The sequence below is a fragment of the Anguilla rostrata genome, chromosome 3 (genome assembly GCF_018555375.3).
Source record: "Anguilla rostrata isolate EN2019 chromosome 3, ASM1855537v3, whole genome shotgun sequence".
NCBI lineage: Eukaryota > Metazoa > Chordata > Actinopteri > Anguilliformes > Anguillidae > Anguilla > Anguilla rostrata.
In genome coordinates, this window is record NC_057935.1 from 38,462,537 (window position 1) to 38,489,896 (window position 27,360).

Genomic DNA, 27,360 nt, shown 5'->3' on the forward strand with positions numbered 1-27,360 from the left:
AATCTACGGAGAAGGCTCGGCACAATATAATGAATCATATTTATATTCCACCATTTTCGCTTTGCTCGACTAATCCGAATTCATCAATGAGCTAAGAGGACTGTGACTGAGACGTTTGCACAGTAATGACTGGTGCGCCACCTTGCGAGAGAAGAGCGCCTCTTGCATTTCTGTCCCATCACATCAATTCCATTTCATTTTCCTGGCCACCACTCGAAAATGGCGGCGGTTGTTTAGTAACCGGGACGCCAGGAAGTATCAAGATGGCGAGAATGTTGTGGAAAGTGGTCAATTAAAGAGTTTTCATAAAACACAGTTTCACGCAGTGTTCTGTAACAGATCGCACAATTTGTTTTTATATTTAAGGTGTCGACGGAACAGCTGACATGGCGGAGGAGGATGATGAGTCTATGCTCGTAAGTTGATTACATTCTTTTTCTTGCGATGTGTGGATGACAAGCTAGACATTGGGCTACGCACAGCAACGTTTTCATTTCAGATACAAACGGCATCACAGAGTGTTGCTGAGGATGTGACACGAATTGGCATCAACCTTTAGTTGCCTGGCGATATAGTTAGGTCAGATCATTGTTTAACGTTACTTATAGATAATAATGGTGGGACCATTTGTTGCAGTACCAGGTTTAGTAACACACAGGCAATCATTCTTTATCGTTTGTTGCAAAGTAAAATGAATATCGAGATCAACAAGTGAATGTTACCACCATTAGTTAACGTTACATTTTCGGTGCTGAAAGATACTATCCTATTTTCATTTGTTGCTCTGTTTTAAATGTTTCAGATTAAGTATCAGTTTGCTAATTTATACGATCACGTCTAGCTAACATAGGCTGATCTCGGTATTTTGCTTAACAGATTAATACTCATTAAATTCGTTTATGAGATTTACAGTCAAAAAGGCCGACCAATATCTTGCAGCACGATAAAGCGCTGTCACTCAAACCTCTTATCGATATATTGGTAACTACCGTTATCTGTTAGCCTACATTTTGGTTTCTACTTTTTGGCCCAGTAGTGCTGGTGGTGGAAATTATTATTATTATTGACAGGCGTGTTGTTGGTGTTGGAACTCGGTTATCTCTGGCCTTCATTTAGGAATACTTCTGGAAGTGAAATCATGCCAGACAACGGTATCTGTTTATTATGCTTGAACACCAGTCTGTTTTCAAGAAAAAAATTGTTTGACTGCCATTCTTCTACAGAGCAACAGAGAATGGTGAAATGTTGTTCTTTATTGTTTTGTAGGCTTTAATTCATTATTACTGCCAGGAGAAATATTTCAATCATGTGATGAATACTGCCAGTGAGGCGAAGAAAAGGTTCAGCAACGATCCCATCTTTTCCTTCTTCCATGCTTATGGTGCTCTCATGCAAGGTAAATACATTTGGTTCAGATCGGAGACACTCTGGGGAGATCACTTAATCTTAACTGACATTCTGTACTCCTTTTTTATATAGCCTACTGTTTATTTTATCTTAGTATCTATTGTTTTTATTGTGAAGCACTTTGAACACTTGGTTAGTGATGTGCCTTATAAAGTTATGATGATGATGATGATGATTATTATTAATATTATTATTAATGTAGAAAGCGTGCAGGAGGCCATACATGAGCTGGAGGCGATCAAGGACAGACGAGACGTGTCACTGTGCACATTGATGGCCCTCGTTTACGCGCACAAGAAGTGTCAAAGTCCAGGTGGGTTTCAAGTCGGAACCATTTGCTTGAGCGGAGTTGACAGGTTGAACTTGCCCGTAGGTGGATATGATGCCAGTAGGCTTTAGCCAGTCGTAGACTCTTTTAATGACCTCAGCGAGGTCAACTTCTATTTGCACCACGCATTGTCTTTTGGCAAGGTGTGCTAGACATGATAATGTACAGACACAGTATGGCTGTCCTCTCAAGAGGCAGTACGGGGTGGATATACACAATGAAATGGGTGGGTATTGGTAATATTCACACCTACCATTGCACACAGACAAATGCGGGGTGGATGTCTGCTCTCATTCCATATGTACACATGTACGCATTTCAGTATAGGGATGCAGCTTGTCTTTTCCTGTAAAGCGCTGCCCTCGCGTGTAGATGGGCCTTACGGTCTACTGAATCTGGACCAGGCTGACAGGCCTGCAGGGCAGAGCTTAATTAGCTGTAATTCGCCCGGGTCGAGAGGGATTTCAGTTGGTGGTACTTCATTGTTCAATACCTCACTGTACACCAGTGCCCCCTTCTGGTTAATCCGGTGCTCGCAGTCAGCCTGCACAAGCTGTATATGAAGCGTCCTCCTGCAAATTGGTGTCTGTACAAGCTGGACTGCAAAGGGAATAGAAGCAGGCGGGGGACATTGTGGGCAGCTTGTCTGTGGCTCTCCCAATCTGTGAGAAGAGGATGTGGCAACGAGCATGGCCAGACACAAATCGGGCGTGTAATATTGGGAGTAAAGGTGTGTAAAACTAAAATATGAAAAAATGTGTGTGCAGAGCAGGGCAAATGTATTTGTGTGTTTATGTGTGTGTGTGTGCATGTGTGTGTGTGTGTGTGTGTGTGTCCATGTGCACGCAGACCGAGATGCCATCCTGGAGCTGGATGCCAGGGTGAAGGAGGATCGTAAGACGGCGAGCCCCAAGGGCCTGTACTATGCTGGCTTGTTTCTCTGGCTCCTGGGGCGCAATGACAAAGCCAGGGAGTACATTGATAGGATGATCAAAGTCTCTAACAGTGCCAAAGAGGTGAGGCAAAGTCAATCATGCGTCATTATTTCCTCTGCACTCACAGATATGCTTATCCTCTTTACTATGCAGGTTATACCTGTTGTTAAGTGTAATTTAACACACGGCTCAATGCTAATGAAGGGTTTCAGTGACTGTTTTGCTGTGGTCTCTTTTCATTCTCCAAACAATACATTTGCCCTTCATTTGGAGTATAGCTTGTAGCTATGATTATTGTTATTTAATAATAGTTAAGTAGTAGGAAAAAAAATGCAATATGGCATACTCTTTGAGTCTTGATGCAGAAGTGTTTAAAGTAAAAGCAATGGTAAGGAAACATTCATTTGTCGAAAGTTTAGTAGATAAGGACCTTGTAGCTCAGAGATTTATTAAGAGGCTAGGCTAGATGTCATCATTGAACATTTTAAATCAATTCTGAAAGCAGCTAGTGTACATTGAAAATTTCCATGGCTGTTGAGGGGAAAATGAAATAACCTCCTGTGGAAGAACTTAAGGCTGGAGTTCATTTTGAGTCTAGAATTTAATACCAGACACTCATGTGGAGCAGACATTTTACATCACAATCTTTGACTGACAGGTATTGTTGGGTATGATCTACATAAAAATGAATGGAGCTGTTATGCTTATGGATGATGTGGCGAAGAGGCAGAATAATTATTCATGACAGAATTGGTGATGGAGCAAATGTTTATCAGTTGCCAATGAACGCTGTTTACCTAAAACGATGAGACTTAATGCACCACAGTAGGCTCCCACGAAGTCCCACCCAGGCCCTCAAGCCATTCATTAAAATACCATGATCAATCAGTGGTAACAATTAACAACCTTCTTAGTAACAACTATGCTACAGTATTTAAAAAGGAATTCGGGTTTCGTAACTGTATGTAGATTAGATGTGACATTGTTTAGAGAAATTTCATATGAAACCACCATATTCTTTCAAATGAAGTGTTCTGTGAAATAAAAAAATGTGTTTTGGCTTTCATTCTGGTAATAGTAGAGGTAAGGAAGAACATGTTTAGTTTAAGTCTTTCTGTTCTTTTAACCATGAGAATATTTCATCGTTTTAGGTCTTAAACATCTTTGAGAAGTTCTGTTTAGTTCCGCTTTCACATGGTACAACATGTGCGGTACACAAAAACTATAAGTTGTGCTTTCTTCCCACTGAGCAGTAGATGAAACAGCAGGGTATTGTCCACCTTGCGTGGCCATCTTATCACCTCCAGAGAACAACCAGAAGAGTGTGCTACAGGTCTATAGCTACTGTAGCTCCATAGCTAGCTCATTAAAATAAAAGAATACATACTGGCACAAAATTTGTGAAATGGATGGAATGGAACTTTGTAAATGTGGTCTTCATTTTTTTTTCTATATTTACTTGGCGAATGAAATGAGCAGTAATTGAAAGACCTTCAACGATTGAATGGGACACCCACCCCCATCCTGACTAAATTATCCAACACAAGCAGCATTTACCTACGTTTGGCAGGCTGATGGGTGTTCATGTCAAGCTATGCACTTGTTACATAGCATCCTGAGAAGGGCACGGTGTAGCAGGGTTCAGCCTGTTAGAATTCACTCATTGACTCGCGTTCACTTGTTTGTTCAGGGGCTAATCCTGAAAGGATGGATCGAACTGACATCCGGTAAGGACGCTTACGCCAAGAAGGCCGGGAAATACTTTGACGAGGGCCTCAAGGAGAAGGCCGACATCTTTGCTCTGATGGGAAAGGTAATAACCAGATACTGTTTTAGCCTTTTTTTGGATGAATAGTATTACTTTAATAATGCAGACAGCCATTCATACTTGGGAGTCCCTTGGCATTACTGTTGCTTGTACATATGTATTGAAAAACCACGAGAAATAAAGAACCCATCTGACATTGAGTTATTTTGTGATTATGAATGTGTTCTCCAAAATTCAGCTGGTATCTCTCTCTCTTTCTCTCTCTCTCTCTCTCTGTCTCTTTCTCTCTCTCCCTCCGACCCTCCCTCCCTCTCTCTCAGGCTCCATTTATGCCATGCAATATTTCTTGCTTTTAGATCAGTGCAGCTTCAAAATTCAGTATTCATGTGAATTTTCCTCATGGGTGTTACAATATATGATGAATGTTGGTACATACTAGCGATGTCTTTATCTGCGCGATACTTAAAGACTGTTGGTTTGGTGTCCGTTGGATGTGCAGTACGGCGGGTGTCTGGTCTTTTCAGGCGCGGTACTACGAGTTTCGGCAGAACTACTCGGGGGCGCTGGAGGCCGTGAACCAGGTGGTGGCCAGCTTCCCAGGATTCCTCCCGGCCTTCGCGGAGAAGATGAAGCTCCTGCTGACGCTGCAGGACTGGGAGCAGATGGCGGACGCCGCTCAGAGGTGCGGCGCCGCCTCGTCTCCCTCTCTGCGCGGGGTCGCGGTTTAGGAAGACGGGCGTGTCTCCCGGGTTTGGAGGACCCACATGTCTCCCGGTTTAGGAAGACGGGCGTGTCTCCCGGGTTTGGAGGACCCACATGTCTCCCGGTTTAGGAAGGCCGGCGTGTCTCCCGGGTTTGGAGGACCCGCATGTCTCCCGGTTTAGGAAGACCGGCGTGTCTCCCGGGTTAGGAGGACGAGCTCGTTCGTTTTCGCGCCAGAGCAAGCATGTGCACGCCCCAGGTTAGAACGGAGTCAGGCGGAGACGTCCACAGGGCTAAAAAGAGCCAGAGGGTAGCACCTCGCACGTGGGACAGAGTCAAAGTGCGAAATAATAATAGGAAATACAATCCCAGAAACCTTCGGTAGCCATGGTGTCGGTACTGACTCCTGATTGGCTGGGGAGGTTGGATGGGAGATGTTAGAAAGGCCATCGAGGAGAGACTGTTCCCAGAGTACTCTGCCTGGGCAGTTTTGGGGCGGTGAGATAGAGAGGACTGCTGCTTTCAAGCTCTTGGGCTGAAGCTGCAGTAAACCAGGCGACAGAGTGGGGCAATGTAGTATAATGGGCAAGGGACTTAGCCTCAGTATATATCCAGCTGTACAAATGGATGCAGTGTACATGCTGTGTAAGAAGTTGTGTAAAATTTTCTCTGCATAATAGTGTCTGCTAAATGCCTGTAATGTAATGTAATGGAGCTGACAATAGAAACACGCAGCAGCAGCAGCAGCAGCTGTGGTGGAAGAAGCAACTGCCCTATTATAAGAATTGAAAGACTCACACAGCGACCTCCAGTGACCTTTACATGACATATTAAAAACATAGGAAATCATTTCCGTTTCCTGAACACTTTTATGAATGGACGTGTTCCAGATTATTAAAAAAATCTTTCTCCCACATGGACACAAAAGGAATAATAAATACGTTAAAACACAATAGCGTTTATAAATAATATATCACACAAAGCACATGTATTGTCAGGATTGTATTCGCACAGGAAAAGCTTTGACTCGTTTTTGAAAATAGACTGCAGCAAAAACACGCGGCTGAGAAAAACAGGGAGTGTTTGGCATTCACAAAGCTAGAGACAACAGCTTCTGAGGCTAGACCCAGCCCTGCTCCTCTCTGTATCCTCCTTTCTGAAAAGCTCCTTCCATTTCAGTGCAGTCGGTGCTGTACCGTGGAGAGACAGGCTCCACCTAGTGGTCACTTTATTAGCAAAGAAAATGTATATGCAGCATCTTTCATGTTGTGTGTTGCCATTTCTCTTTTGACTTGCTCTTTTGACTGTGAAGTACTCTGGGACAATTCCTGTGTCGATGCACCTGTATCACATTACATCTGATTGGTTGCTTGACAAATAATCGATGTCTCTGAGTTTGTTAAGTTCATCGGAGTAGTGTTTTATTTTGATTCAAGGATTGAACATATGACTGTCAGATGAAGTTTGAACAAAGTGGTTTAACTCCGTGTGAACGAACTCCAGAGTTGAACTCGCTAAGTGAGCGGCTGACTGCCGGGTCGAAGGAGAGGCGGTTTGAAAAGCACCGCGTTGGGAGCGTGTTCGGACACGCGGCGGCGGTGACGCAGCACGGCTGCCGAGGACCCGTCGGATTACCGCCGCGAGCGCGTGTGTGTTCCATTTCCCTCCGCGGGCCCGGGACGTGAGCCCGCATTTACAGCTTGCGTTATGGATCCCGTGTGGGAGCCTGACCTCACGTATCATGTGATCGTGGTCAGCTCGTCAAATTGGATTTTCATTATGTCCTTCACAATGGTAATTACCCAGAGTGCTTTGCGAAGAGTGATGCAGAGGAGTGGCTGCTAGAAATGCAATACTGCCATTTCTTTTTTAGTCATGCAGCATATTTCCTTTTTTTTTTTTTATTGTATTTTTATTGTTCTTCATCGTCCATAGTAGCCCATATAGAAGCCCTGTTTTGATGTGTCACCCAGAGCCCTTCTGTGTCCTTGCAGGCTGTTGCAGAAGGACAGGAACAGTCTGGAAGCTTTGAGAATGATTGCTCTCAACTCACTCTGCAGGGAGGGAGATATTCAGGAGGTGAGGCAATGGACCTGTAATGCTCGAAGGTTCCCGGGCTTTCCTGAGCCAGTCAGGCTTTGGCATTGACATTCAGTACAGGTTTGGGAGCTGGGCACAGTGCCAGATGGTGCTCCTTCAAACAGCAGATAGGATGCCACAGAGCTAATGTACCTTCCCTGAATTCCTTCCGATGTTTAATAATACAATAAAATAAAACTTCAATGAATATCCTACTTTCAATATTAATATTGAATCAGATTTAATCAATGTACTCACTGTGTCATGTAATGGTGAGGGTGTCTGTTAACCTAATGTAACTAGTTACTGAATAGTGAACTAGTTAATAGCCTGAAAAATGGTTAGGTAACTATAGTTAAATATGTTCTGCTATTGACTTATTTTTGAGAGTACAATAATCCCATTTAGCAAGTTAGCCTGGTCTGTTGTAGAGGATAAAATGTACCTTTGGAAGTCTTGAGTGGGTGTGGGTGCTAGTTTAAGATGGGTTCCATTTCAGGCACCTAGCCGCCCTGTGTTTCATCATCACAAACCCCTCAGCCTGGCAATTCAGGCACTGAAATTCCAAGATAATACAGGGAGTTATGGGAAATGCTCCTCAGCACAGACCATACTTGGTGCTAAGTGGTCCGGTCGTGCACCTGTGCTGTTGCAAACGAGGCGCTGAACACATTTGCAGTTGCAGCTTTAGTGAGCAATAGAGAGGGCGAGAGGGCAAGTGGGCGTTTGGTGCCCAGCTGATCCGCTCAGCGAGCAGGGCCCGGAAAGGCAAAGATCAGGTGCTGGAGTGGAAATATCAAATAGCATTGGGCCCGTATGGATTGTGTGGCTGGATCCATCGATCGGAAAGCAGCTCCCGGTTCCCAGGGGCGACCGGCGACTGCCCACAGATGAGTCAGCTGCCGCGATTGGCCGTTTCCATGGCGCTTACGCAACAGCTCTTAGTGTTGGTTTCAAGTCTGCGGCGGCTGTGTCCCCCAGCCTCGGTCTGCCGCGAGCGCTGACCGAGAGAGCCTGTGGGCGGCCTTTATCTGGGCCGGAGCGACCCAATCGGGTGGAAACGCACGCCGCGACAGCTACAGACGCACACACAAACACGCATAACAAGTAGCCACACACTCCAAAGCATACAAATGCAATCGATACCACAGACACAGACACATGCAGACTGACAAGAGCATGTACGCACGCACACACAGACACAGACACATACAGACAGTCCTAGTCACAGGCATAGACATGACATAATACATACACTGACCACAAACACATGACTAAATGGTAAATGGACTGCATTTATATAGCGCTTTTATCCAAAGCGCTTTTACAGTTGATGCCTCTGATTCACCCATTCGCACACACACTCACACACAAACGGTGAAAGGCTGCCATGCAAGGTACCAATCAGCTCGTTGGGAGTAATTAGGGGTTAGGTGTCTTGCTCAGGGACACTTTGACACGCCCAGGGCAGGGGATCGAACCAGCAACCCTCCGACTGCCAGACAACTGCTCTTACCTCCTGAGCTATGTCGCCCCTATATAATATACAGGCATGCACATACAGTTGTATGCACACACGCGTGCACAATAAATTATGAAATTCTCTACTTCAGACATGCAGTGCTTATCTTCACCTGCGTCCGTCATTTGCATATAAGCTATGCTATTTGTGGTGAAAAAGGTTTGCTAGAACATTTTATACAGATTTTTCCAGTAAAATACTAATTTCCCAGAATAAAACCACAATGACTTTCTAAAAAAAAATGTAATATATTGACAATGGCATGTTTTCCTAATGCCTCGCATGTCCTTTGTTTATCATTTGTGGCGTATAGTTTGTGACTTGTTTCTGTCTGTCGTGCAGTCTGCGAACCAGCTCACAAACCTGATCAGCGCCCTGGAGATACTGGAGCCCCACAACCCTGAGCTGCTGTACCGCATGTCCTTAGCCTTCACGCGTGTGGTAAGACTTCGCTCAGCACACCTGTGTCACACTCGCCTCTTCAACGGCAAGTCCTTAGTCTGGTATCAAAGAGGTGAGGCCGTTGACTATAAATATTCCAGCGATGTTCCTTAGTACGTCGCCTCCTCGTGCTGAAGTACCATTGATTTAAAGAGATGACGTGTAGTCTGAGGAAATGGTTATGGTTTCACTACTCATATTGATGTTACTGTTGCTAACGTATTATCGCTATCACTATTTCGTTGAACTATTATCACTGCTATATCCCTCAATTATCATATAATCATCATGGTTAGTTCACCCTACTGTTATCTTATTACTGCTGCTATGGTACGCTTCCCTGTCTCATGCAGCATAAGAATTACCCTGTAGTCGATGTCTGTTAGCAATAAATGCTACCAGTCGGGTGTTGTCAAGAGCAAAAACAGTATAAACTAGGATTAAATGTAAAAAGGACGTATGTACGACCGTTTCAGAGAAACTGAAAGCTACGGACTAGAAATAGGGTTTGGTGGATAGATACTCAGGAGCAGACTGTGAGTTTATAGTTACCCAGAGGTGATTCTAACAGTGGAAAAATGGTAGTGTTGTCTTTGTTTATTTATACCCATCCTTCCGACACATTCTACCCTTGAGAAGTCTCCTCCGACGGACCCCGACATGCTTTTTGAATTGTGGACATGTATAACCTAAAACCTACTGCTTCCGTAATGCTATCCTCACTGTTTCATTCAAGTTTAATCATATTACTACCATCACTTTTTCGCCCTACTTCCGAATCGTCTTTGTGCAGTGACTGCACAGCTCAGCTGGTAGACTGCAGAGTTTAAAGAGTGGGAGCTGGGTGAATGTGTCTCTCAGGATGTACACAGAGTCAGTACTCACCTGAATTGACACTGGATTTATATTCTGTCAGTACTCTCCTGAATTGACACAGAATGCACATGGATCCAGTCCTGTCCTGAATTGACACATGTTGCGGGTTTACATGTGTGACTGGACATTCCAAATGTAAAGAACAGAAGGATAGTTAAACACAGTGATATACCAAATAGATATTGATGTCAATAACTTTTTTACAAGGCTCACACCTGAAGGCTTTATGCGTTCATCCATTTCCTCTGGTTCTAATTTTAATCCGGAGCAGAACTTGAGGTGCCTTTGATCTGGCCGACAGCCGTGTTGCATGTGGCGGCTGGACGCCGTTCGCAGAAGTGCTCGGAAGCGCTAACCGACGTCTCTTCTTTCCAGTGCGGGAGAGCGGAGAAGATCCTGCAGCTGACCCACGCCCTGGTGGAGAAGGCCTTCTCTTTGGCCTCCGGCGACTCGGAGCTGGCTACGGAGCTGGGCTACCAGCTCATCCTGCTGGGCCGGGTCAAGGAGGCCGTCAAGTGGTACAAGACGGCCATGACCCTGGACGAGACCAGCGTCTCCGCTCTGACCGGTGAGGCACGATCTACGCGCTTTGACGTCCGGGGCGTCTCCACCCGGATTCCCCGTGTGTTTAGTTTAAAAGCAGCCCCCCGTCGTGTCACGTGGCAGGTCTTCCACACTGGAAAAATCCTGTAGCATTCTGCCTCGGTTGGCGCCCCCAGCTGCGGCCTGTGCCGCTTTTTGCAGCCTGTGCAGTCACACAGTTTAATGTTTTCGGTATCGTCGGCTGGTGGTTTGTACCCATCCGGGTTAGGAACACGTTCCGTAGGCTGGTAGACCAACCAAAACACCCACTGTGAAATCTGAATAGAGGCGCTGTTCTGCTGTGGAAGCTCGGTGCTACAGTCGCAGTTTATGGTGGAAGTTGGTTTGGGAGACTTGCTGGTTTATTCCTAGCCGTCGTGTGTCTGTTTTGTGAGGTACGCACTGTGTGACTGGCTTGTCTTCTCCGCGTGACGTGGGCAGGCATCATCAGGTGCCAGCTGACAGAGGGACACGTGGAGGACGCCGAACAGCAGCTGGAGTTCCTGGCCGAGATCCAGCAGTCCATAGGGAAATCGGGGGTAAGCCGCCCGCGGGTCTGTGAGAGTTCACGGCTGAGAAACCTGTCACTGTCACAGTCGGTACTGCTGTATGACTGTGAGGAGACCTGTCACTGTCAGTGCTGCTGTATGACTGTTAGGAGACCTGTCACTGTCAGTACTACTGTATGACTGTGAGGAGAACTGTCACTGTCAGTACTACTGTATGACTGTGAGGAGACCTGACACTGTCAGTACTACTGTATGACTGTTAGGAGACTTGTCACTGTCAGTACTACTGTATGACTGTGAGGAGACCTGTCACTGTCACAGTCAGTACTGCTGTATGACTGTGAGGAGACCTGTCACTGTCACAGTCAGTTTTGCTGTATGACAGTTAGGAGACCTGTCACTGTCACAGTTAGTGCTGCTGTATGACTGTTAGGAGACCTGACACAATTTCAGTCAATGCTGCTGTATGACTGTTAGCAGACCTTTCACGGTCAGTTTTCCTTTATGACTGTTAGGACACGTCACAGTCACAGTCAGTACTACTGTATGACTGTTAGGCCACCTGTCAGTGTCACAACCAGTGCTGCTATGAGGCTGTTTGGAAACCTGTCAAAGTCCCAGTTAGTGCTGCTATATTACAGTTAGGAGACCTGTCACAGTCACAGTCAGTTTTACTGTATGACAGTTAGGAGACCTGTCACAGTCACAGTCAGTTTTACTGTATGACAGTTAGGAGACCTGTCACAGTCACAGTCAGTTTTACTGTATGACAGTTAGGAGACCTGTCACAGTCACAGTCAGTTTTACTGTATGACAGTTAGGAGACCTGTCACAGTCACAGTCAGTTTTACTGTATGACAGTTAGGAGACCTGTCACTGTCACAGTCAGTTTTACTGTATGACAGTTAGGAGACTTGTCACAGTCCCAGTCAGTTTTACTGTATTACAGTTAGGAGACCTGTCACAGTCACAGTCAGTTTTACTGTATGACAGTTAGGAGACCTGTCACAGTCCCAGTTCGTGCTGCTGTGCCTCACAGAGCCAGCCGACCCCAAAGGAATGCAATCTGACAGCTTTTTGCTATTTCTACCTCGTCTCTCCAGAGGAATCACAGCAGCTTCAAAGAGAAAAACTGTAAACCGCACCTTGACCCATTCTCAGTCTGAACTCTCTCTCTTTCTCTCTCTCGCTATCTCCCTCTTCCTCATTGTAAAAGAAGACACAAAGCCAGGGCCTAGAACAGTGCAGTAAGTACCTCCTGAAGGGAGAGATGTGAAAGCTTTAGCCTTTCTCCAATTCCGGTGAATATCTGGGCGTCAGATCATAGCAAAAATGCGATCCTCATGGAGTTGACAAATTGAAAGGGCTGTTTTCAGAGGGAATATATTGTTTGGACCAAACAGGTTTCCTCCAGATTCCTAACATGTGACCACAGGTGGCTTAAGTATATATCATGTTGTATAGCACAAGTTGTATTACTTTGTATAGAACATCGTGAAATGAAAAACGGTTATGAAAAAACTAGTCTAACCTGGAAAAAAAAGACTAGTCTTACCTGGAAGTACTGCCTTTTTTCCAAAAAATATTTAATTGACCTAGGCACTTGTATTCAGTAATAAATGCATTCCTAATTGAAGGATTTATTTTAGTAAAAGGGTACTTGGCTCTGTCTGGCTTATTGTGGATTATTAACCTGTCAACCAACACCTCATTCATTCTGGATGCGTGCCCTCAGAAATGTGACCACATACCGAACAACACCGAAGCACATTTGTATACACACAATATTTTGAGCCGCGTGTAAAACCCCGCGTGAATTCTGGGTAAACTCTCGGTCGGCCCTCAGGAGCTGCTGTACCTGCGCGCCGTGCTGGCCGCGAAGAAGCGGCGGCCGCAGGAGGAAGTGAGCGCCCTGCTGGACGAGGCGGTGGACACGCACTTCTCGGCCCTCCAGGGCCTGCCGCTCGGGGTGGAGTACTTCCAGAAGCTCAACCCCGACTTCCTGCTGGAGGTCGTCAAGGAGTACATAGCCTTGTGTCCCGCTAAGGTTAGTGCGGGGGATCATCTAAACGCCTACACTTCCCAGTGAGCAGAAGCCGGAATATATGGGTTTAGATGGGTGGAAACCTAGGGTGAGCGATGTTTTTGAAATAAACAGGTTAGGTTAACCCCAATATAGCTCAGGTTTTACCCGAATATAGCCTGGCTTTTCACTGAATTTTCCCTACAAAAATGTTCACTGAGTTTGGGGATTACATTTCTATGAGAAAATAAAATCTGCTGGCTAAGCATCATGCATTTGTGCATCAGTCTTGTCATGTAATTTTGTATGTATATGTATTTTTACATATCTAACTTTACTTCAGCCCTCAATCGGTTAAGTGTCAGATCCTCATTAAATAGAATAGGCACCATTTTGTCAGAGAACAGACTTTTACATTACACTGCATTAAAGTCAATGTTTTTATCCGGAGCGACGCACAGTAGTGGGAGCACGGCGGAGTTGCACTTCAAAGATAAAGTGACAGTGTATGTGGGACACTGCAGTGGTGAGCGTCACAGGGAAGGCAAACAGAGATAACTGAACTGAGGTTTGAAAGCGATGGCGGGTGAACAGTGACCTATCACTGGAGGCGAGGACTCTAATGCTGCTTTCTCTCAGCCTCAGGCCCAGGGGCAGCCCCCTCCTTCGCCCCTCCAGCACTGCGCCTCCGTGCTGGACACCGTGGTCAAGACGGTCCCAGGACTCCTGCAGGCCGTCTACCTGATGGCCAAGGTCAAGTTCCTGTGCGGTCAGTGTTTTACTTCACTTTCTGTGTGAAGCTACCGAATCTTGCCCATTTCCTCCGTCCTTTACCGTGCATTTAAACTTAACAGTGCAAATAATACAGCTTCAAAGTTCTGAACTTAGCATTGGGATTTCAGTTGACCTTCAATGGCATTTGGCTGGCCTATTTCTGACTGCGTAAATCTGACATTTCTCTCAGTGTGTGATGGCGTTTTCTCAGCAGTGTTTATTTTATAACCGCCCTAACGAACACCCGGAACTGGATGGGCCTGGGCTCGTTTATTGCATTTAGGATGGGAGCACTCCTGGGAAAACCGTTGACAGTATTCCTGTACGGCCGTGCGGAAACTCGTGCCCCAGTGCGCTGATGGGTGTGCTAAGTCACAGGGCCTTTGGGTGAAATTTGAAACCAAGGGCTTCCATTGCTGTATTCATTAAAAGTTCCAAAGGCACTTATCGTTTATTGAGTATTCCAGCATCCTGGCAAAAGTCCCAGACTGGCTAACTCGTTTCCTCCAGCTTGGCTAAATGGATCCCTCGCTCACCCCCTCAGCTGATGTCTGGCGAGTTGCGGGAAACAAGTTCGCCACCGTGCGTCACCCAAGTAGATGCTGCCCTCCCCCTCGCCGTGAGGCGTTTTTAGATCCTCGAAGGGCAATCTATCAGTGCCCTTTTGCATTATTGCTGTTGTTCTCGTTTCCTATTGGATGCTGCTGCAGGTGACATCGACGCGGCCCAGAGCAGCCTGCAGCACTGTCTGGACCAGAACCCGTCCTTCGCCGAGGCCCTCCTCCTCATGGCCCAGATCCATCTCCTGCAGGGCAACGTCAAGCTGTCCTCCCAGTCCCTGGAGCTCTGCCTCAGCCACAACTTCCAGGTGAGGCGCGTTACCCAGAATACCCCAGCGCTCACAGCCCGAAGGCCACTCATCAATGACCTGGGGAATTCCATTACTTTGAAACCAGCAAACTGTAAATACAATGTACATGTTTATCGATGCTGAGTTACACCTGGTTCATCTGTATGCCTATTGGTGAGCACATCTTTCCTTAGGTACTTAAGTGAAGACACATATGTTACAGTGCCATTTTGGAAAAGCACTGAGTGCTGTAGCAGTACTGTGATGACATAGGTTGTTTCTGTAGCACGAATGTTCATGCTTTTTGTGCTTTTTAAACTCTTCCAGTTTTTTGTTTGGAATATTGATGTGTGAACATCAATATGTATTCTATTTAATCCAGTATTTTCTTTGTGAGGCAACTAAATCTGTTCCTGGTTATGAAATGTAATTCTTATGAGGAAAGACTTAAGATACTTAATCTTCAAGCTTAGTCAAAGGAGTCTAAAGATGGATTTGATTAAGATTTTAAAATCAATTAAAGGGATTAACAAAGTGAGCTCCTGTAGCTTCTGCAGGTAGTTTCCTGTCAGGAGAACAAGGGGGCATAGGTAGGTAGTACCCAAATGTAAATTCAGCTTGAATATAAAGTATGACATACACAGAGAGAATATAGAGTATTGCTTTACACAGAAAGTATGAGCTTTGAATTGCTTGCCAGGTCATGTATTAGAGGCACACACAGCAGGGGTGTTGAGAACCAAGCCTGATATAGTGTTTGTGGGTAAATAGCAAGTACGGTTCTCCTCATTATATGTTGTTACACTCTTAATTTGTCCAAATCATTTGCCGAATAGCAACGTCCTGAGTGTTTGTAAGTATGGAGCTGCCGTAAGTCCTCTGTTCCAGAGGATCCCCGTGGAGCCTGACCATGTGTGACCTTTGACCCCTGGATCAGGTCCGGGAGCACCCCCTGTATCACCTGATCAAGGCTCAGGGGCAGAAGAAGATGGGAGAGCTCCAGGAGGCCATCCAGACCCTGCACATGGCCCTCAGCCTGCCCGGCGTGCGCCGAGCCACGCCCTCCACCAAGACCAAGGGCAAGAAGGCGGAGCTGAGCTCCTCCGACTACGTGTCAGTCTACCTGGAGCTGGCGGAGGCCCACTGGCTAAACGGAGAGCAGGTGAGGACTGAGAGGAGAGCATTGGACTGCTTAGCCATGCTGACGATAACACGGATACTTTTTAGGGAATGATTAACTTACCAGGACTCTACTTTCCATATCAAGTACCACCGGCTAGTAAGCCATGTTTCTTATCCTCTTGGGCTTCTACTTTTCCCCTACTCCTAAGATGTTTACTTAGCAGTGTACGTAGCAGAGGAAGCAGCAGAGTTTGTAGCCCTTCGCGATTCTCATTCGTGTCCCCAGCACGAAGCCGCCAAGGTGATGCAGGACGCCATCAACGAGTTCACGGGCACGCCGGAGGAGCTGCGCGTTACCATCGCCAACTCGGACCTGGCACTGCGGCGGGGCGACACCGAGCTGGCACTGAGCATGCTCAGAAACATCACGCCGGAGCAGCCTTACTACATCCAGGCCAAGGAGAAGATGGCCGACATCTACCTGAACCACAGGAAGGAGAAGCGCCTGTACGCCAGCTGCTACAGGTGAGGGGGGGGGGTGACCGGGGGGCCACCCAGGGTGGCACAACCACTCGTTTCTGTCTCTGAGAACTCCCTCTCATTATGATGCAATCTGTTGTCCCCTAATATAGAAACCCTTTAGTATTCCACACATATCTCATCTTTATCAATATCCCACATTTTCTTGATATCTTCTCAATGAGAACGTACACCTTACTTTCGGTTACATATTAAACAACAGTGTGTAGCTACATACAGCCCCCAGGAGAAAACAATGACCATACCCAGCTCTCCACAGTACTGGCTATTCACACTTGCCCAGCAATAGTGCAGCGCTTCTTTCAAAGGCTAGTTTCACAGAAATGAAAATCCATGGAGCTGTCTGCTAGGCCATAGTTAACATAGTCTTCCAGAGTTCCCTGAATTTTCCAATTCTGTAGTCAGAAGAGTCTTCAGGATCCAGTGCTACAGCTAAAGAACTGCAAAAAGCCATTCAAAGGTCTAACCCAAGCTAATATAATTTTTAAAAACATAATTTATTGCATAACCTGTAAATTCAACAGAGTATCCTTCATGCTTTCTCCATCAGGGACTTGGTGGAGAAGCTGCCCTGCCCCCACACCTATCTTTTGCTTGGGGATGCCTACATGAACATCCAAGAGGTAATTATGGAGCTGCAGGGGATATTCTGTTATTTTTTCTTCTGCAGACACCAAGATCAGTGTGGGGTGGCTTAAATGCTTTGTTTGTGCAGGAACAATCACTAGCGTCATTTCCTGGGCAAAGTGTTTACACAGTTTGTCCAAAGTATGCGTAATAAACCATGGGTCCTAGTGCGGCCTCTATTTTAAAACCTTATGATGACACTTCAATGTTCTCTCAAAGGAATGTCGAGCTTTACAGATAATTATCTTACAGTCTTCAGTGTGTGACAGACACCCCCGCTAGCAGGATAGGTTAAAAGCTGGGACGTGTTTGTTTAAGGCTTCTTTGCTCTTGCCTGTTCCACGTTCACAGCCAGAAAATGCGATCGAGATCTACGAGCAGGCACTGAAGAAGACGCCCAAAGACGGAGCCTTGGCCAGCAAGATCGGCAAAGCTCTCGTCAAGACCCACAATTATGTCAAGGTTTGTGAATTTGAGAAATAAAAGGCACGCGTCGCATATGTGTAGTGGATCTTTGCCCAAACCGACGTGGCTCTTCTTTTCTGCAGGCCATAAATTATTACGAAGCCGCGCTGAAGAGCGGGCAGCAGAGCTTCCTGCGCTACGACCTGGCAGAACTGCTCCTGAAACTGCGTCAGTACGAGCGGTGCGAGAGGGTTTTACACGAGGCCCTGCGCCACGATACAGGTCTGTTTAAGTCACAGAGATCAGCTAGCATCTGCACACGATAGAGGTCTGTTTAAGTCACAGAGATCAGCTAGCATCTGCACATGATACAGGACTGCTTAACTCACAGAGAGATCAGCTAGCATCTTTACACGATACAGGTCTGTTTAACTCCCAGAGAGATCAGCTAGCATCTGCACACGATACAAGTCTGTTTAAGTCACAGAGATCAGCTAGCATCTGCACACGATACAGGTCTGTTTAAGTCACAGAGATCAGCTAGCATCTGCACACGATACAGGTCTGTTTAAGTCACAGAGATCAGCTAGCATCTGCACACGATACAGGTCTGTTTAAGTCACAGAGATCAGCTAGCATCTGCACACGATACAGATCTGTTTAATTCACAAAGAGATCAGCTTGCATCTGCACACGATACAGGTCTGCTTAACTCACAAAGAGACCAGCTAGCATCTTTACACGATACAGGTCTGTTTAACTCACAGAGAGATCAGCTAGCATCTGCACACGATACAGGTCTGTTTAACTCACAGAGAGATCAGCTAGCACCTGCACACGATACAGGTCTGTTTAAGTCACAGAGATCAGCTAGCATCTGCACATGATACAGGACTGCTCAACTCACAGAGAAATCAGCTAGCACCTGCACATGATACAGGTCTGTTTAACTCACAAAGAGATCAGCTAGCATCTGCACACGATACAGGTCTGCTTAACTCACAGAGATCAGCAAGCATCTGCACACTATGCAGGTCTGTTTAACTCACTAAGAGATCAGCCAGCATCTGCACACAATACAGGTCTGCTTAACTCACAGAGAGATCAGCTAGCATCTGCACACGATAGAGGTCTGTTTAACTCACAGAGATCAGCTAGCATCTGCACACGATACAGGTCTGTTTAACTCACTAAGAGATCAGCCAGCATCTGCACACAATGCAGGTCTGATTAACTCACAAAGAAATCATCTGCACACGATACAGGTCTGTTTAACTCACAAAGGGATCAGCTAGCATCTGCACACGATTATAGGTCTGTTTAGCTCACCAAGGGATCAGCTAGCATCTGCACACAATACAGGTCTGTTTAACTCACTAAGAGATCATCTGCAAACGATACTGGTCTGTCTAATTCAAAGGAGAGCTTTTTGAGTGGTGAAATCAGGGGAGGTCCTCTCTGGATTTGCAGTGAAGACCTCCCCTGATTCACTTACGTGTGCTTGGAAAATCAGACTCAACACTTGTTCCCCATGTTCATGTTCAAATAATTGGATTCCAGGAAACTGTTATTTAAAGATGCGTGCAGGGCTGAATGTTCTGAAATATCTTCTTAAATAATATCATATTTGTATCGATTGAATGAATGGCTAATTTCTGTATCGTGCTTGCCTTTTGTATCAGTGTTAATTAGGAGCTTAGTAGGCATAACTGCATATGCCTCACCTCACACACACACACGCACACGCACACGCAGATTGTATGAATTGTTAAACATTGTATAAATACTAGGATTTTTGGATCTAAATAAAACTGTATTTAATTACATTTTCCAGTTATTATCAAAGTTGTATCAAAGATACCAATTATGAATTAAATTTATTACCGGTAAGTGCACTGCTGTTGTAGCCTTGAGAAAGGTACTAAACCTGTACTGCTTCAGTAAATATCCACTCTGGACAAGAAAAGCCTAAAAAAAGTACATTTAAGTATACTTAAAGTATAAAGTATATTTAAATCGTCAACAAAGACAATATCAAGGTTTTCAATGTCTGATCTTAAGATCTAGGTTCAACTAAACACTGAATTCTCCAAACATGTAAAAGATGTATTCTTCAGAATGACTGAAATGAAGGACAAAACCACAACTTGTCTCTCCCACCGTAATCTACAGTTACAGTTACATCTATTTTGAGTTCTTATCTACAGCAATTTACAAAAAACGGCTGCAAAAAAAAACAAAAAACCCTTGACCGCCACGGGAAGCTCCTGTCGCCACTGGGGGGCCAGAACAGACAGGAGACACAAAAGAGAAGTGGTAGTCATCAATGACGTCTTGTTGTGCTGCTACATTCAGAGACTAGGTCAGGCAGTAAATGCACCATGTTATTAGGCTAGTAATAGCACCCCGCCCTCTGTTAGGTATGGCCTGACCTAGAAGCTCAAGAGTGGAGCCCTTAAATAGAGTAAAACAATTATAATGTGAGGAACTGGAGGATATGAGGTAGGAAAGAGTGCGGCTGCCTAGCTATTGAAATCACCTCTACCCCCTACTGCTAACACTCGCACACCCACGCACACATTTACACATTAGACCCTCCCTGTGTCCGCTCTCAGGCTATTTTTTATTATCTTTAGCCTGATCTGGGCTAATCGTTTTAAGTCTTACAGATCCCAGAACAGGCAAATTGGTATCTCAGTGGTCAGAGTCATAAGTGCATAGAGCTGTCCTCAAGAAAAGCTGCAGTAACAGGACAGGTCAGTGAATGACTGTCACTGGGTACACAGGGAGGTGGGTCTTCACTGTTACAGTAAAGCTGATTGGCTGGTGTTCACATTTTCTATTTTCTTATTGCAGTGAATGAGCTTCCATCGCTGACAGAGGACTGCCGTTACTTCGTTCTGTTGGCCAAGATCCAGAGCAAAGTTGACAAAAATGAAGAGGCCTTATTTTCCTTACAGAGGGTAAGTACTCTTGTCACCGTGAGTATGTCTTCTGATTATTCTCTGTTGTTGTGAATGAACTGTGTTTTTCTTCATTTGTTCTGTCTAGGCCACTGCACTAGATACAAATATGATTCTGCTTTGATTCACTTGCTTCCTCAATCTTAAGAATACTCGGTCTTGCCCAAATTAGGAACGGTTACCTAGAATGGTTTCTGTAAGAGCATAGGCCCAGGGGAGATTCTTGGTTGATTTGTGCCGAGCATTGGTAACACAATGATGTAAGAGCTGGCCACTCATTCAGTGTGTGCTATCGGATACCCTTGTCATCCAATTTGTGTGTGCTTGGTCTGCTCTCCCAAGAATTCCCCTAGGAAATTGTAAAAAAAGAAAAAAAGAAATAAATAAAATTTTAAAAAGCTTAGTCTTTATGAAATGACTGCTAAGCAACAGCCAGTGTACCTTTTAAGTTTTAATAAATAAGCCTGAAGGCACTAAGTGTCGAGGTTGTGACCAGACTTTGGGCCCTTCACCCCAGGCCCGGGACGTGCAGGCCCGGGTTCTGAAGCGGGTCCAGCTGGAGCAGCCAGACGCCGTCCCGGCGCAGAAGCAGCTCGCCGCCGAGATCTGCAGCGAAATCGCCAAGCACTACACTTTCCTGAGGGACTACGAGAGAGCCATCAAGTTCTACAAAGAGGCGCTTGTCTATTGTGAGAGCGACAGCAAGGTGGGTTCAGCTGCGGGGCCCGGACAAGCGGCCTGTGTGCGAGTCGCAGCTGCGTCTGGGGCCCCGCTGATACTCTACTGCCCTTTTGTGTCGACTCTGTGTGTCCGCAAGCAAAATGGTGCATCTGATAAAATATCAAAATATCACATAGAATTGGATGCGTGTGCGTGCGTTGTGTTTTAATAAGAACCATTTCAGTAAGAACCATTTTCATGCGTGTAGCGTAGCGTGTGTTTGCTGCTTTGTTTATTTGTACTTTCGAGATAGAGTAGCCAAAAAAATAATGATTTGCCTCTGTTCTTTTTTTTTGTTTTCAAAACTGATTGCCTACTGCATCAGCCTCTGTCTTCCTGTTTTCCTTCCTTTCATAACTCATTGCAGCAAAGGCTGGATTTCCATTCTTCAGGTTTAACGGTTTATTTGTCGCGAGTCGCGTCCATAAAAGTGTGTAAAATAAAATTTTCCTTGCCCCAGATTCAAGGCCACACCCAATATGGCAGCCAAAATTAAAACTTCATAGCAGGCACGTACTCATCTCACATTTGACATGTTCATAACTGCCGTTTCACTGCTGCAAGTCCCCGACCACACACCACCACGGCCAGTGCAGTAAAGGACTGTCACAAAACTTATAAGTTATAAAACTATTTTAACCAATACATTTTTCCAGACCTCTCGAACATTGTCTGCACATGTTCTCCAGAACGTAGCACAGCTGCAAGCAATTGGCGTTGAAAGCGCTGCGGTTTCCCGCAGACTCTGGTCCTGATATTTATTGTATTAAACGCTGTACATGTAGTTCTTGTGTTGTACAGTAAACACAGCCTGAGCCGGGATGTCCGTTTTTGAGCAGGTGATGCTGGAGCTGGCGAGGCTGTACCTCACGCTGGACGACGTGGAGGCGTGCCAGCAGCAGTGCAGCGTGCTGCTCAAGAGCGACCAGGTCAACGAGGCGGCGACCGTGGTCAGTTCCTTTCGACCGAGGCCGTTTTAACCGCTCGATAAGACTTGTCGATAAGCCGTGCGGTAACATTTTGGCGTGTCTCCCCCCTGCAGATGATGGCCGACCTGATGTTCAGGAAGCAGGACTACGAGCAGGCCGTGTTTCACTTCCAGCAGCTGCTGGAACGCAAGCCAGGTACTCGACCCTACCTGCTGGGCATGAGTTTCCGGTTTAGTGAAAGCACGTGGGCTCCTAGACCTCTGGCCAAACGTGTGATGTTGATTTTTAGCAGGTCCAAAGCGGGAGATAAGCTCTTTCACGTGTTTTTGCCAGACAACTACGCAACGCTGTCCCGTCTGATCGACCTGTTGAGGAGGGCCGGAAAGCTGGAGGAGGTCCCCAGGTTTCTGGAAATGGCAGAGAAACACTCTTCAAGGGCCAAGTTGGATCCTGGATTTAACTACTGCAAAGGCCTTTATCTGTGGTATGGTTTACATCAGAGCAGTGTTTCCTGGCCAAATGCCTAATCTGAGGTAGTCGAGTGACTATGTCAAACCTTCCCCCACAGGTACACCGGTGAACCCAACGATGGGCTGAGGCATTTCAACAAGGCGCGCAAGGACAACGACTGGGGTCAGAACGCCGTCTACAACATGATCGAGATCTGCTTGAATCCCGACAACGACACCATAGGAGGGGAGGTTTTCGAGAACCTTGACGGCGACATCGGGTGAGTCCGGCGACTTTGCGGCTGTTCGTAGAATACATGAACGAGAGCTGTGCAGAAAAGTTGGTCGATCTGCAAGTTAGCATTAGAATTTGCATTATATCACTTAAATAGTAGTAGGCATTTAATCATTCTTCTGTGGAAGCCAACTACATGCATGTTGTGCTACATGCCTATTAACCTGTACAGTTAACCTTTCAATTCACACTTTCGTTTCTATCGTTTCATTTCTTTTCGTTCTGTATTTTCAAAGATTTGTAGTTACAGTGGAAGACCATAACATGCTGCCTGTTTTATGTTGGCATCTCCATTTCATGACTTAAAGCCATAAAAGGGGTGGTTGGTACTACAGCCTGTAAGATGGCTAAAGGCAAATTTGCTTCACTTCACCATGACAGCCTGCTGGCACCAGTTACATTAGATTTCAGGCATTTAGCAGAGCGATTTACACAACTTTTACATAGCATTTACATTGCGTCCATTTATGCAGCTGGAAATAGGCTGAAGCACTGCAGGTTAAGTACCTTGCTCAAGTGTACAGCGGCGGTGTCCTACCTGGGGAATCGAACCTGTGACCTTTAGGTTACAAGGCCAGTTCCTTACCCATTATACTACACTGCTGCCACTGGTGTGTTCCATTACCCAGGAACTCTACGGAGAAGCAGGAGTCGGAGCAGCTGGCAGTGAGGACGGCTGAGAAGCTCCTGAAAGAGCTGAAGCCTCAGACGGCCGAAGGACACATCCAGCTGCGCATCATGGAGAACTACTGCCTCCTGGCCACTAAGCAGAAGGCCAACGTGGAGAGGGCCCTCAACGTGTTCACTGAGATAGTCAACACCGAGGTGAGCGGGCCGCCTGTCAAAATGTAGCCTTTGGACAGGGGACACGTCGCTGCAGCAGCTGTTCACACTGGGCCTCATTTATCAAACGTGAGCTGAATTAATTTAATCATAAACCATACGTAAATTCATTTACGTAAACAATGTGGGATTTACCACAATGAGGGAGCAACCTCTCTCAACAAGAACAGGTACTTCAAAAATTCAGCCCGGTTTTGGCCGCTTGGTATTTATCAACATACACATATGGGGGTATTATTTTCAAAGAAATAAATAAATAAATGTAACTAATCCACAAATAAATGCAGTTAATCCACAAATAAATGTAACTGATCCACAAGTCAGTGTAGCCAATCCACAAATAAATGCAGCTGGTTCACATCTGTGCATCGTCTGCCACTTGCATTTCTTTGTGGATTAATGAGACAATCCACAATTTACCAAAGAAAATCCACAAATAGTTTTTTTTCCCACGGAGTCTAGTCCAGCCAATCAGATCTTAAGGCATCCTTTCTTCTTCATTTTGATTGTGATAGTGTTCTAAATACTGCAAATCCTTCCATTTCTTATACATGAATCTGCAAAATATATCAAGAAATACATCTTGCAAGCTTTATTTTTAGTTAGAATTTTCAGTGGCTATGTGACTGTTTAGCTGGAATTTCCCATTTCAGAGCATCTAGGTTTGATTTTCTGAAGGAAATTGGCAAAAGGTCAATTCTGCACAGAAGTTAGGAAGTATTTTATTAAACAGAGTAGTCACTGCGTGGACTAGTTTTGCAGATCATATAGTAGCAGAAACTCAGAGTTTTCAAGACCAGGGTTGATATGGTGCTAGATACTATGTTATGTTATGTTATGTTATGTTATGATATGTTATTAAACCCTGGAACTAGGTTTGATTAAACCCTATTGTATGTTTGCAGTCCAGTAGAGAGAAATTGAGTTAAAATGGTGGAGCTCCACATTGGCAGTAATGCAGGTTCCTTTTTCGGTGTTTCTATCAGAAAGACCACGTTCCTGCCCTGTTGGGCATGGCCACGGCCTACATGATCCTTAAACAGAGCCCACGGGCCAGGAACCAACTCAAACGCATCGCCAAGATGAACTGGAACGACGTCGACGCCGACGAGTTCGAAAAGAGCTGGCTGCTTCTGGCTGACATCTACATCCAGTCTGGGAAGTATGACATGGCCGGAGAGCTGCTCAGAAGATGCCTTCATCACAACAAGGTGCGGTGAGGGCCTAGACGTTGCCGAGCAACCATCCAGCCGCTTTTATATTACTGTTCAAATCGAGAGGCTCTGTGGTAGCATGCGCACCATTAAACACTATGTCACTTGTATGCAGCACTTGTGCACAAAGTTGATGATAAAGCACGTAGTGGTTAAATTGAATGGTCCTTTCTTTTTGATGATGTGCTTTACTTCCGTATTTGTTCTTTCTACAGTCCAGCTGTAAGGCTTATGAGTACATGGGCTACATTATGGAAAAGGAACAGGCGTTCCGCGATGCTGCTCTCAACTATGAAATGGCTTGGAAATATGGGAATCAGACCAACCCAACCATTGGTAATTTCTGCTTCTGCACTTATGTTTCTGCAGTTATGATGGCCATTGTGTTTGCATTTTTTCATGTTTTTAATGTTTCACATCCTAGGATACAAGCTGGCATTCAACTACCTGAAGGCAAAAAGGCATGTCGATGCCATAGATGTGTGTCATAAGGTGAGCACGTGAATTTGCTCATGGTTAATGTGTTGGAATTAGAGGGGGTGAAGATGTATTGGAAATGGAATGTTTACTTTTCCCTTTTTGAATAAATGACCCTTCTCAGTTAAATGTGCATTGTTTCCTAGTGGTGGTAATAAATTTGAATTGCAGTGAATTGCAGAAACATTCACATGAAAATGAAAATACAACTGATATGACAGACTTATTGGGAAAACAGTTATTATTTTCCCAATGAGTCTTTGTAGAAAGAGTGAGTGATACAGCAAAGTGACAGTCTGTACCTCCGTCGTCGCAAGGAAGGATAATAGACCACAGATTTGAAAGATACAAGTATCACTTTGCTTTTCAGTTCACAAATACAGTACAATGTTTGGCATGCAGGTTCCTCATTAAACTGATTCTATTGTTTATCTGTCAGTGTTATGTTTTTACCTGACTGATTAGCCTATTGCTATTATATAGCTTTTGCTTAGAGCCAAGTGATATGTAAATTTCAGAGTTTGATACCAATACTGATAGTTTTGCTAAAATTAGAATGTTACCGCAATAGTATGTACATAAAGACAATGTTATGTACATTAGCAAAGATTATTTCATAAAAAGGAGGAAATCTTCAATTGTATAACTGTGACTGAAGTCTGGCAAATAGCTATAAATGAAATTGATATAATCCTATAACTAAATTATTGATCTAACTTATTTCCGTAATATTAATCTTATACTGTTTGGTCTGGTTAAATCTACTGTAAGATGCTCGTTTGATGCCTTTTGTCTTGATTCTGAAATATAACTCTGTAATATCAATGGTGACTCTAGGTTCTGGATGCACATCCGAATTATCCAAAGATGAGGAAGGAAATTCTGGACAAAGCGCGAGCAGCACTAAGATCCTGATGGAAGTCAATGGTGTCTGATGGGAGTCGGATGGTGTCTGATGGAGTCGGATGGTGTCTGATGGAGTCGGATGGTGTCTAATGGAGTCGGATGGTGTCTGATGGGAGTCGGATGGTGTCTGATGGAGTCGGATGGTGTCTAATGGAGTCGGATGGTGTCTAATGGAGTCGGATGGTGTCTGATGGAGTTGGATGGTGTCTGATGGAGTCGGATGGTGTCTGATGGGAGTCGGATGGTGTCTGATGGGAGTCGGATGGTGTCTGATGGAGTCGGATGGTGTCTGATGGAGTCGGATGGTGTCGGATGGTGTCTGATGGGAGTCGGATGGTGTCTGATGGAGTCGGATGGTGTCTGATGGGAGTCGGATGGTGTCTGATGGAGTCGTAACCGAGTCTGTTTGCTTTCAGTGAGCTCTCAACCCCCTGGGATGTAATGAACGTGACTGTGTCACAGAGTGTTGACTGTCCAAGGCGACATAAGCAGTGTTGTTTGTATTATATAAAGCAAACGGTTAAATATATAGTATTTCATTTACATCGCGTACATGATTAGAGGGACAGAATGGAAGATATACACATTTTCCAAGAAAATAAAATTCTAACTGAACTTGATGGTCATCTCCAGTCATCCCAGTCATGCTCATCTCTAGTTGAAGCATCAGCAGCCATTTATTCAACCCAGATGATTAATCATGAAATTAAAATAATATTTGTTTTGATTCAATCACTTCAGGTGTCTCCAGTTTTTAAGTGTCAGTCTATTGTATTCACACTTGATGCGTTATTGAATTTGCATGTATTTCATTAAATATGTTCTGAAAATAACTTATGTGAATGCAGTATTTTGATGCATGAGGATAAGGCGATATTAATCACTTAAATCCACAGTATGGTATATTGTGTGTCTGTGCTACACTAGTGTGAGGGTCAGATAATTGGTGTGCTTCCATCTCCAAATAAATTATCCATATAAACTCAATTTTGATATATCATTTAGGAGCTAATTAAAAAAGTGTTTGGGAAAACGTACCGGCATAAAGCAATTCCTGTTTCTTAAATATCAAAA

The 27,360-nt window shown here is 45.0% G+C and overlaps 1 protein-coding gene across 7 annotated transcripts; it reads left to right on the forward strand.

The window, feature by feature from the left end:
- The first annotated feature begins 177 nt into the window (after positions 1-177).
- On the forward strand, positions 178-27,018 carry ttc21b (tetratricopeptide repeat domain 21B). Of its 7 annotated transcripts, none has more exons than XR_010329010.1 (30): positions 178-416; positions 1,267-1,396; positions 1,610-1,720; positions 2,585-2,751; positions 4,361-4,483; positions 4,963-5,120; positions 7,135-7,219; positions 9,084-9,182; positions 10,434-10,626; positions 11,082-11,179; positions 12,996-13,196; positions 13,812-13,941; positions 14,657-14,814; positions 15,734-15,958; positions 16,205-16,443; positions 17,009-17,081; positions 17,437-17,547; positions 17,634-17,772; positions 20,347-20,453; positions 20,971-21,159; positions 22,013-22,123; positions 22,216-22,297; positions 22,436-22,586; positions 22,671-22,832; positions 23,476-23,671; positions 24,676-24,900; positions 25,119-25,239; positions 25,328-25,395; positions 26,218-26,543; positions 26,636-27,018. XR_010329010.1 is itself a non-coding variant. In XM_064327437.1 (29 exons), the coding sequence occupies exons 1-29, from the start codon at positions 387-389 to the stop codon at positions 26,293-26,295; spliced, it is 3,960 nt and encodes a 1,319-aa protein (XP_064183507.1). In that variant the 5' UTR covers positions 178-386; the 3' UTR covers positions 26,296-27,018. The 7 variants fall into 7 exon arrangements, 1 of the variants encoding a protein (XP_064183507.1); XR_010329011.1 differs by having other exon boundaries at positions 26,657-27,018; XR_010329009.1 differs by having other exon boundaries at positions 26,218-26,522; positions 26,565-27,018.
- The last annotated feature ends 342 nt before the right edge of the window (positions 27,019-27,360 follow it).

Excerpts from the sequence above, each read along its gene's own strand:
- ttc21b (XM_064327437.1), top strand. The coding sequence starts at position 387 with ATGGCGGAGGAGGATGATGAGTCTATGCTC. Across the intron at positions 22,124-22,215 it reads TCAACGAGGCGGCGACCGTG|ATGATGGCCGACCTGATGTT; the intron begins GTCAGTTCCTTT and ends TCCCCCCTGCAG. Across the intron at positions 23,672-24,675 it reads CTGAGATAGTCAACACCGAG|AAAGACCACGTTCCTGCCCT; the intron begins GTGAGCGGGCCG and ends TGTTTCTATCAG.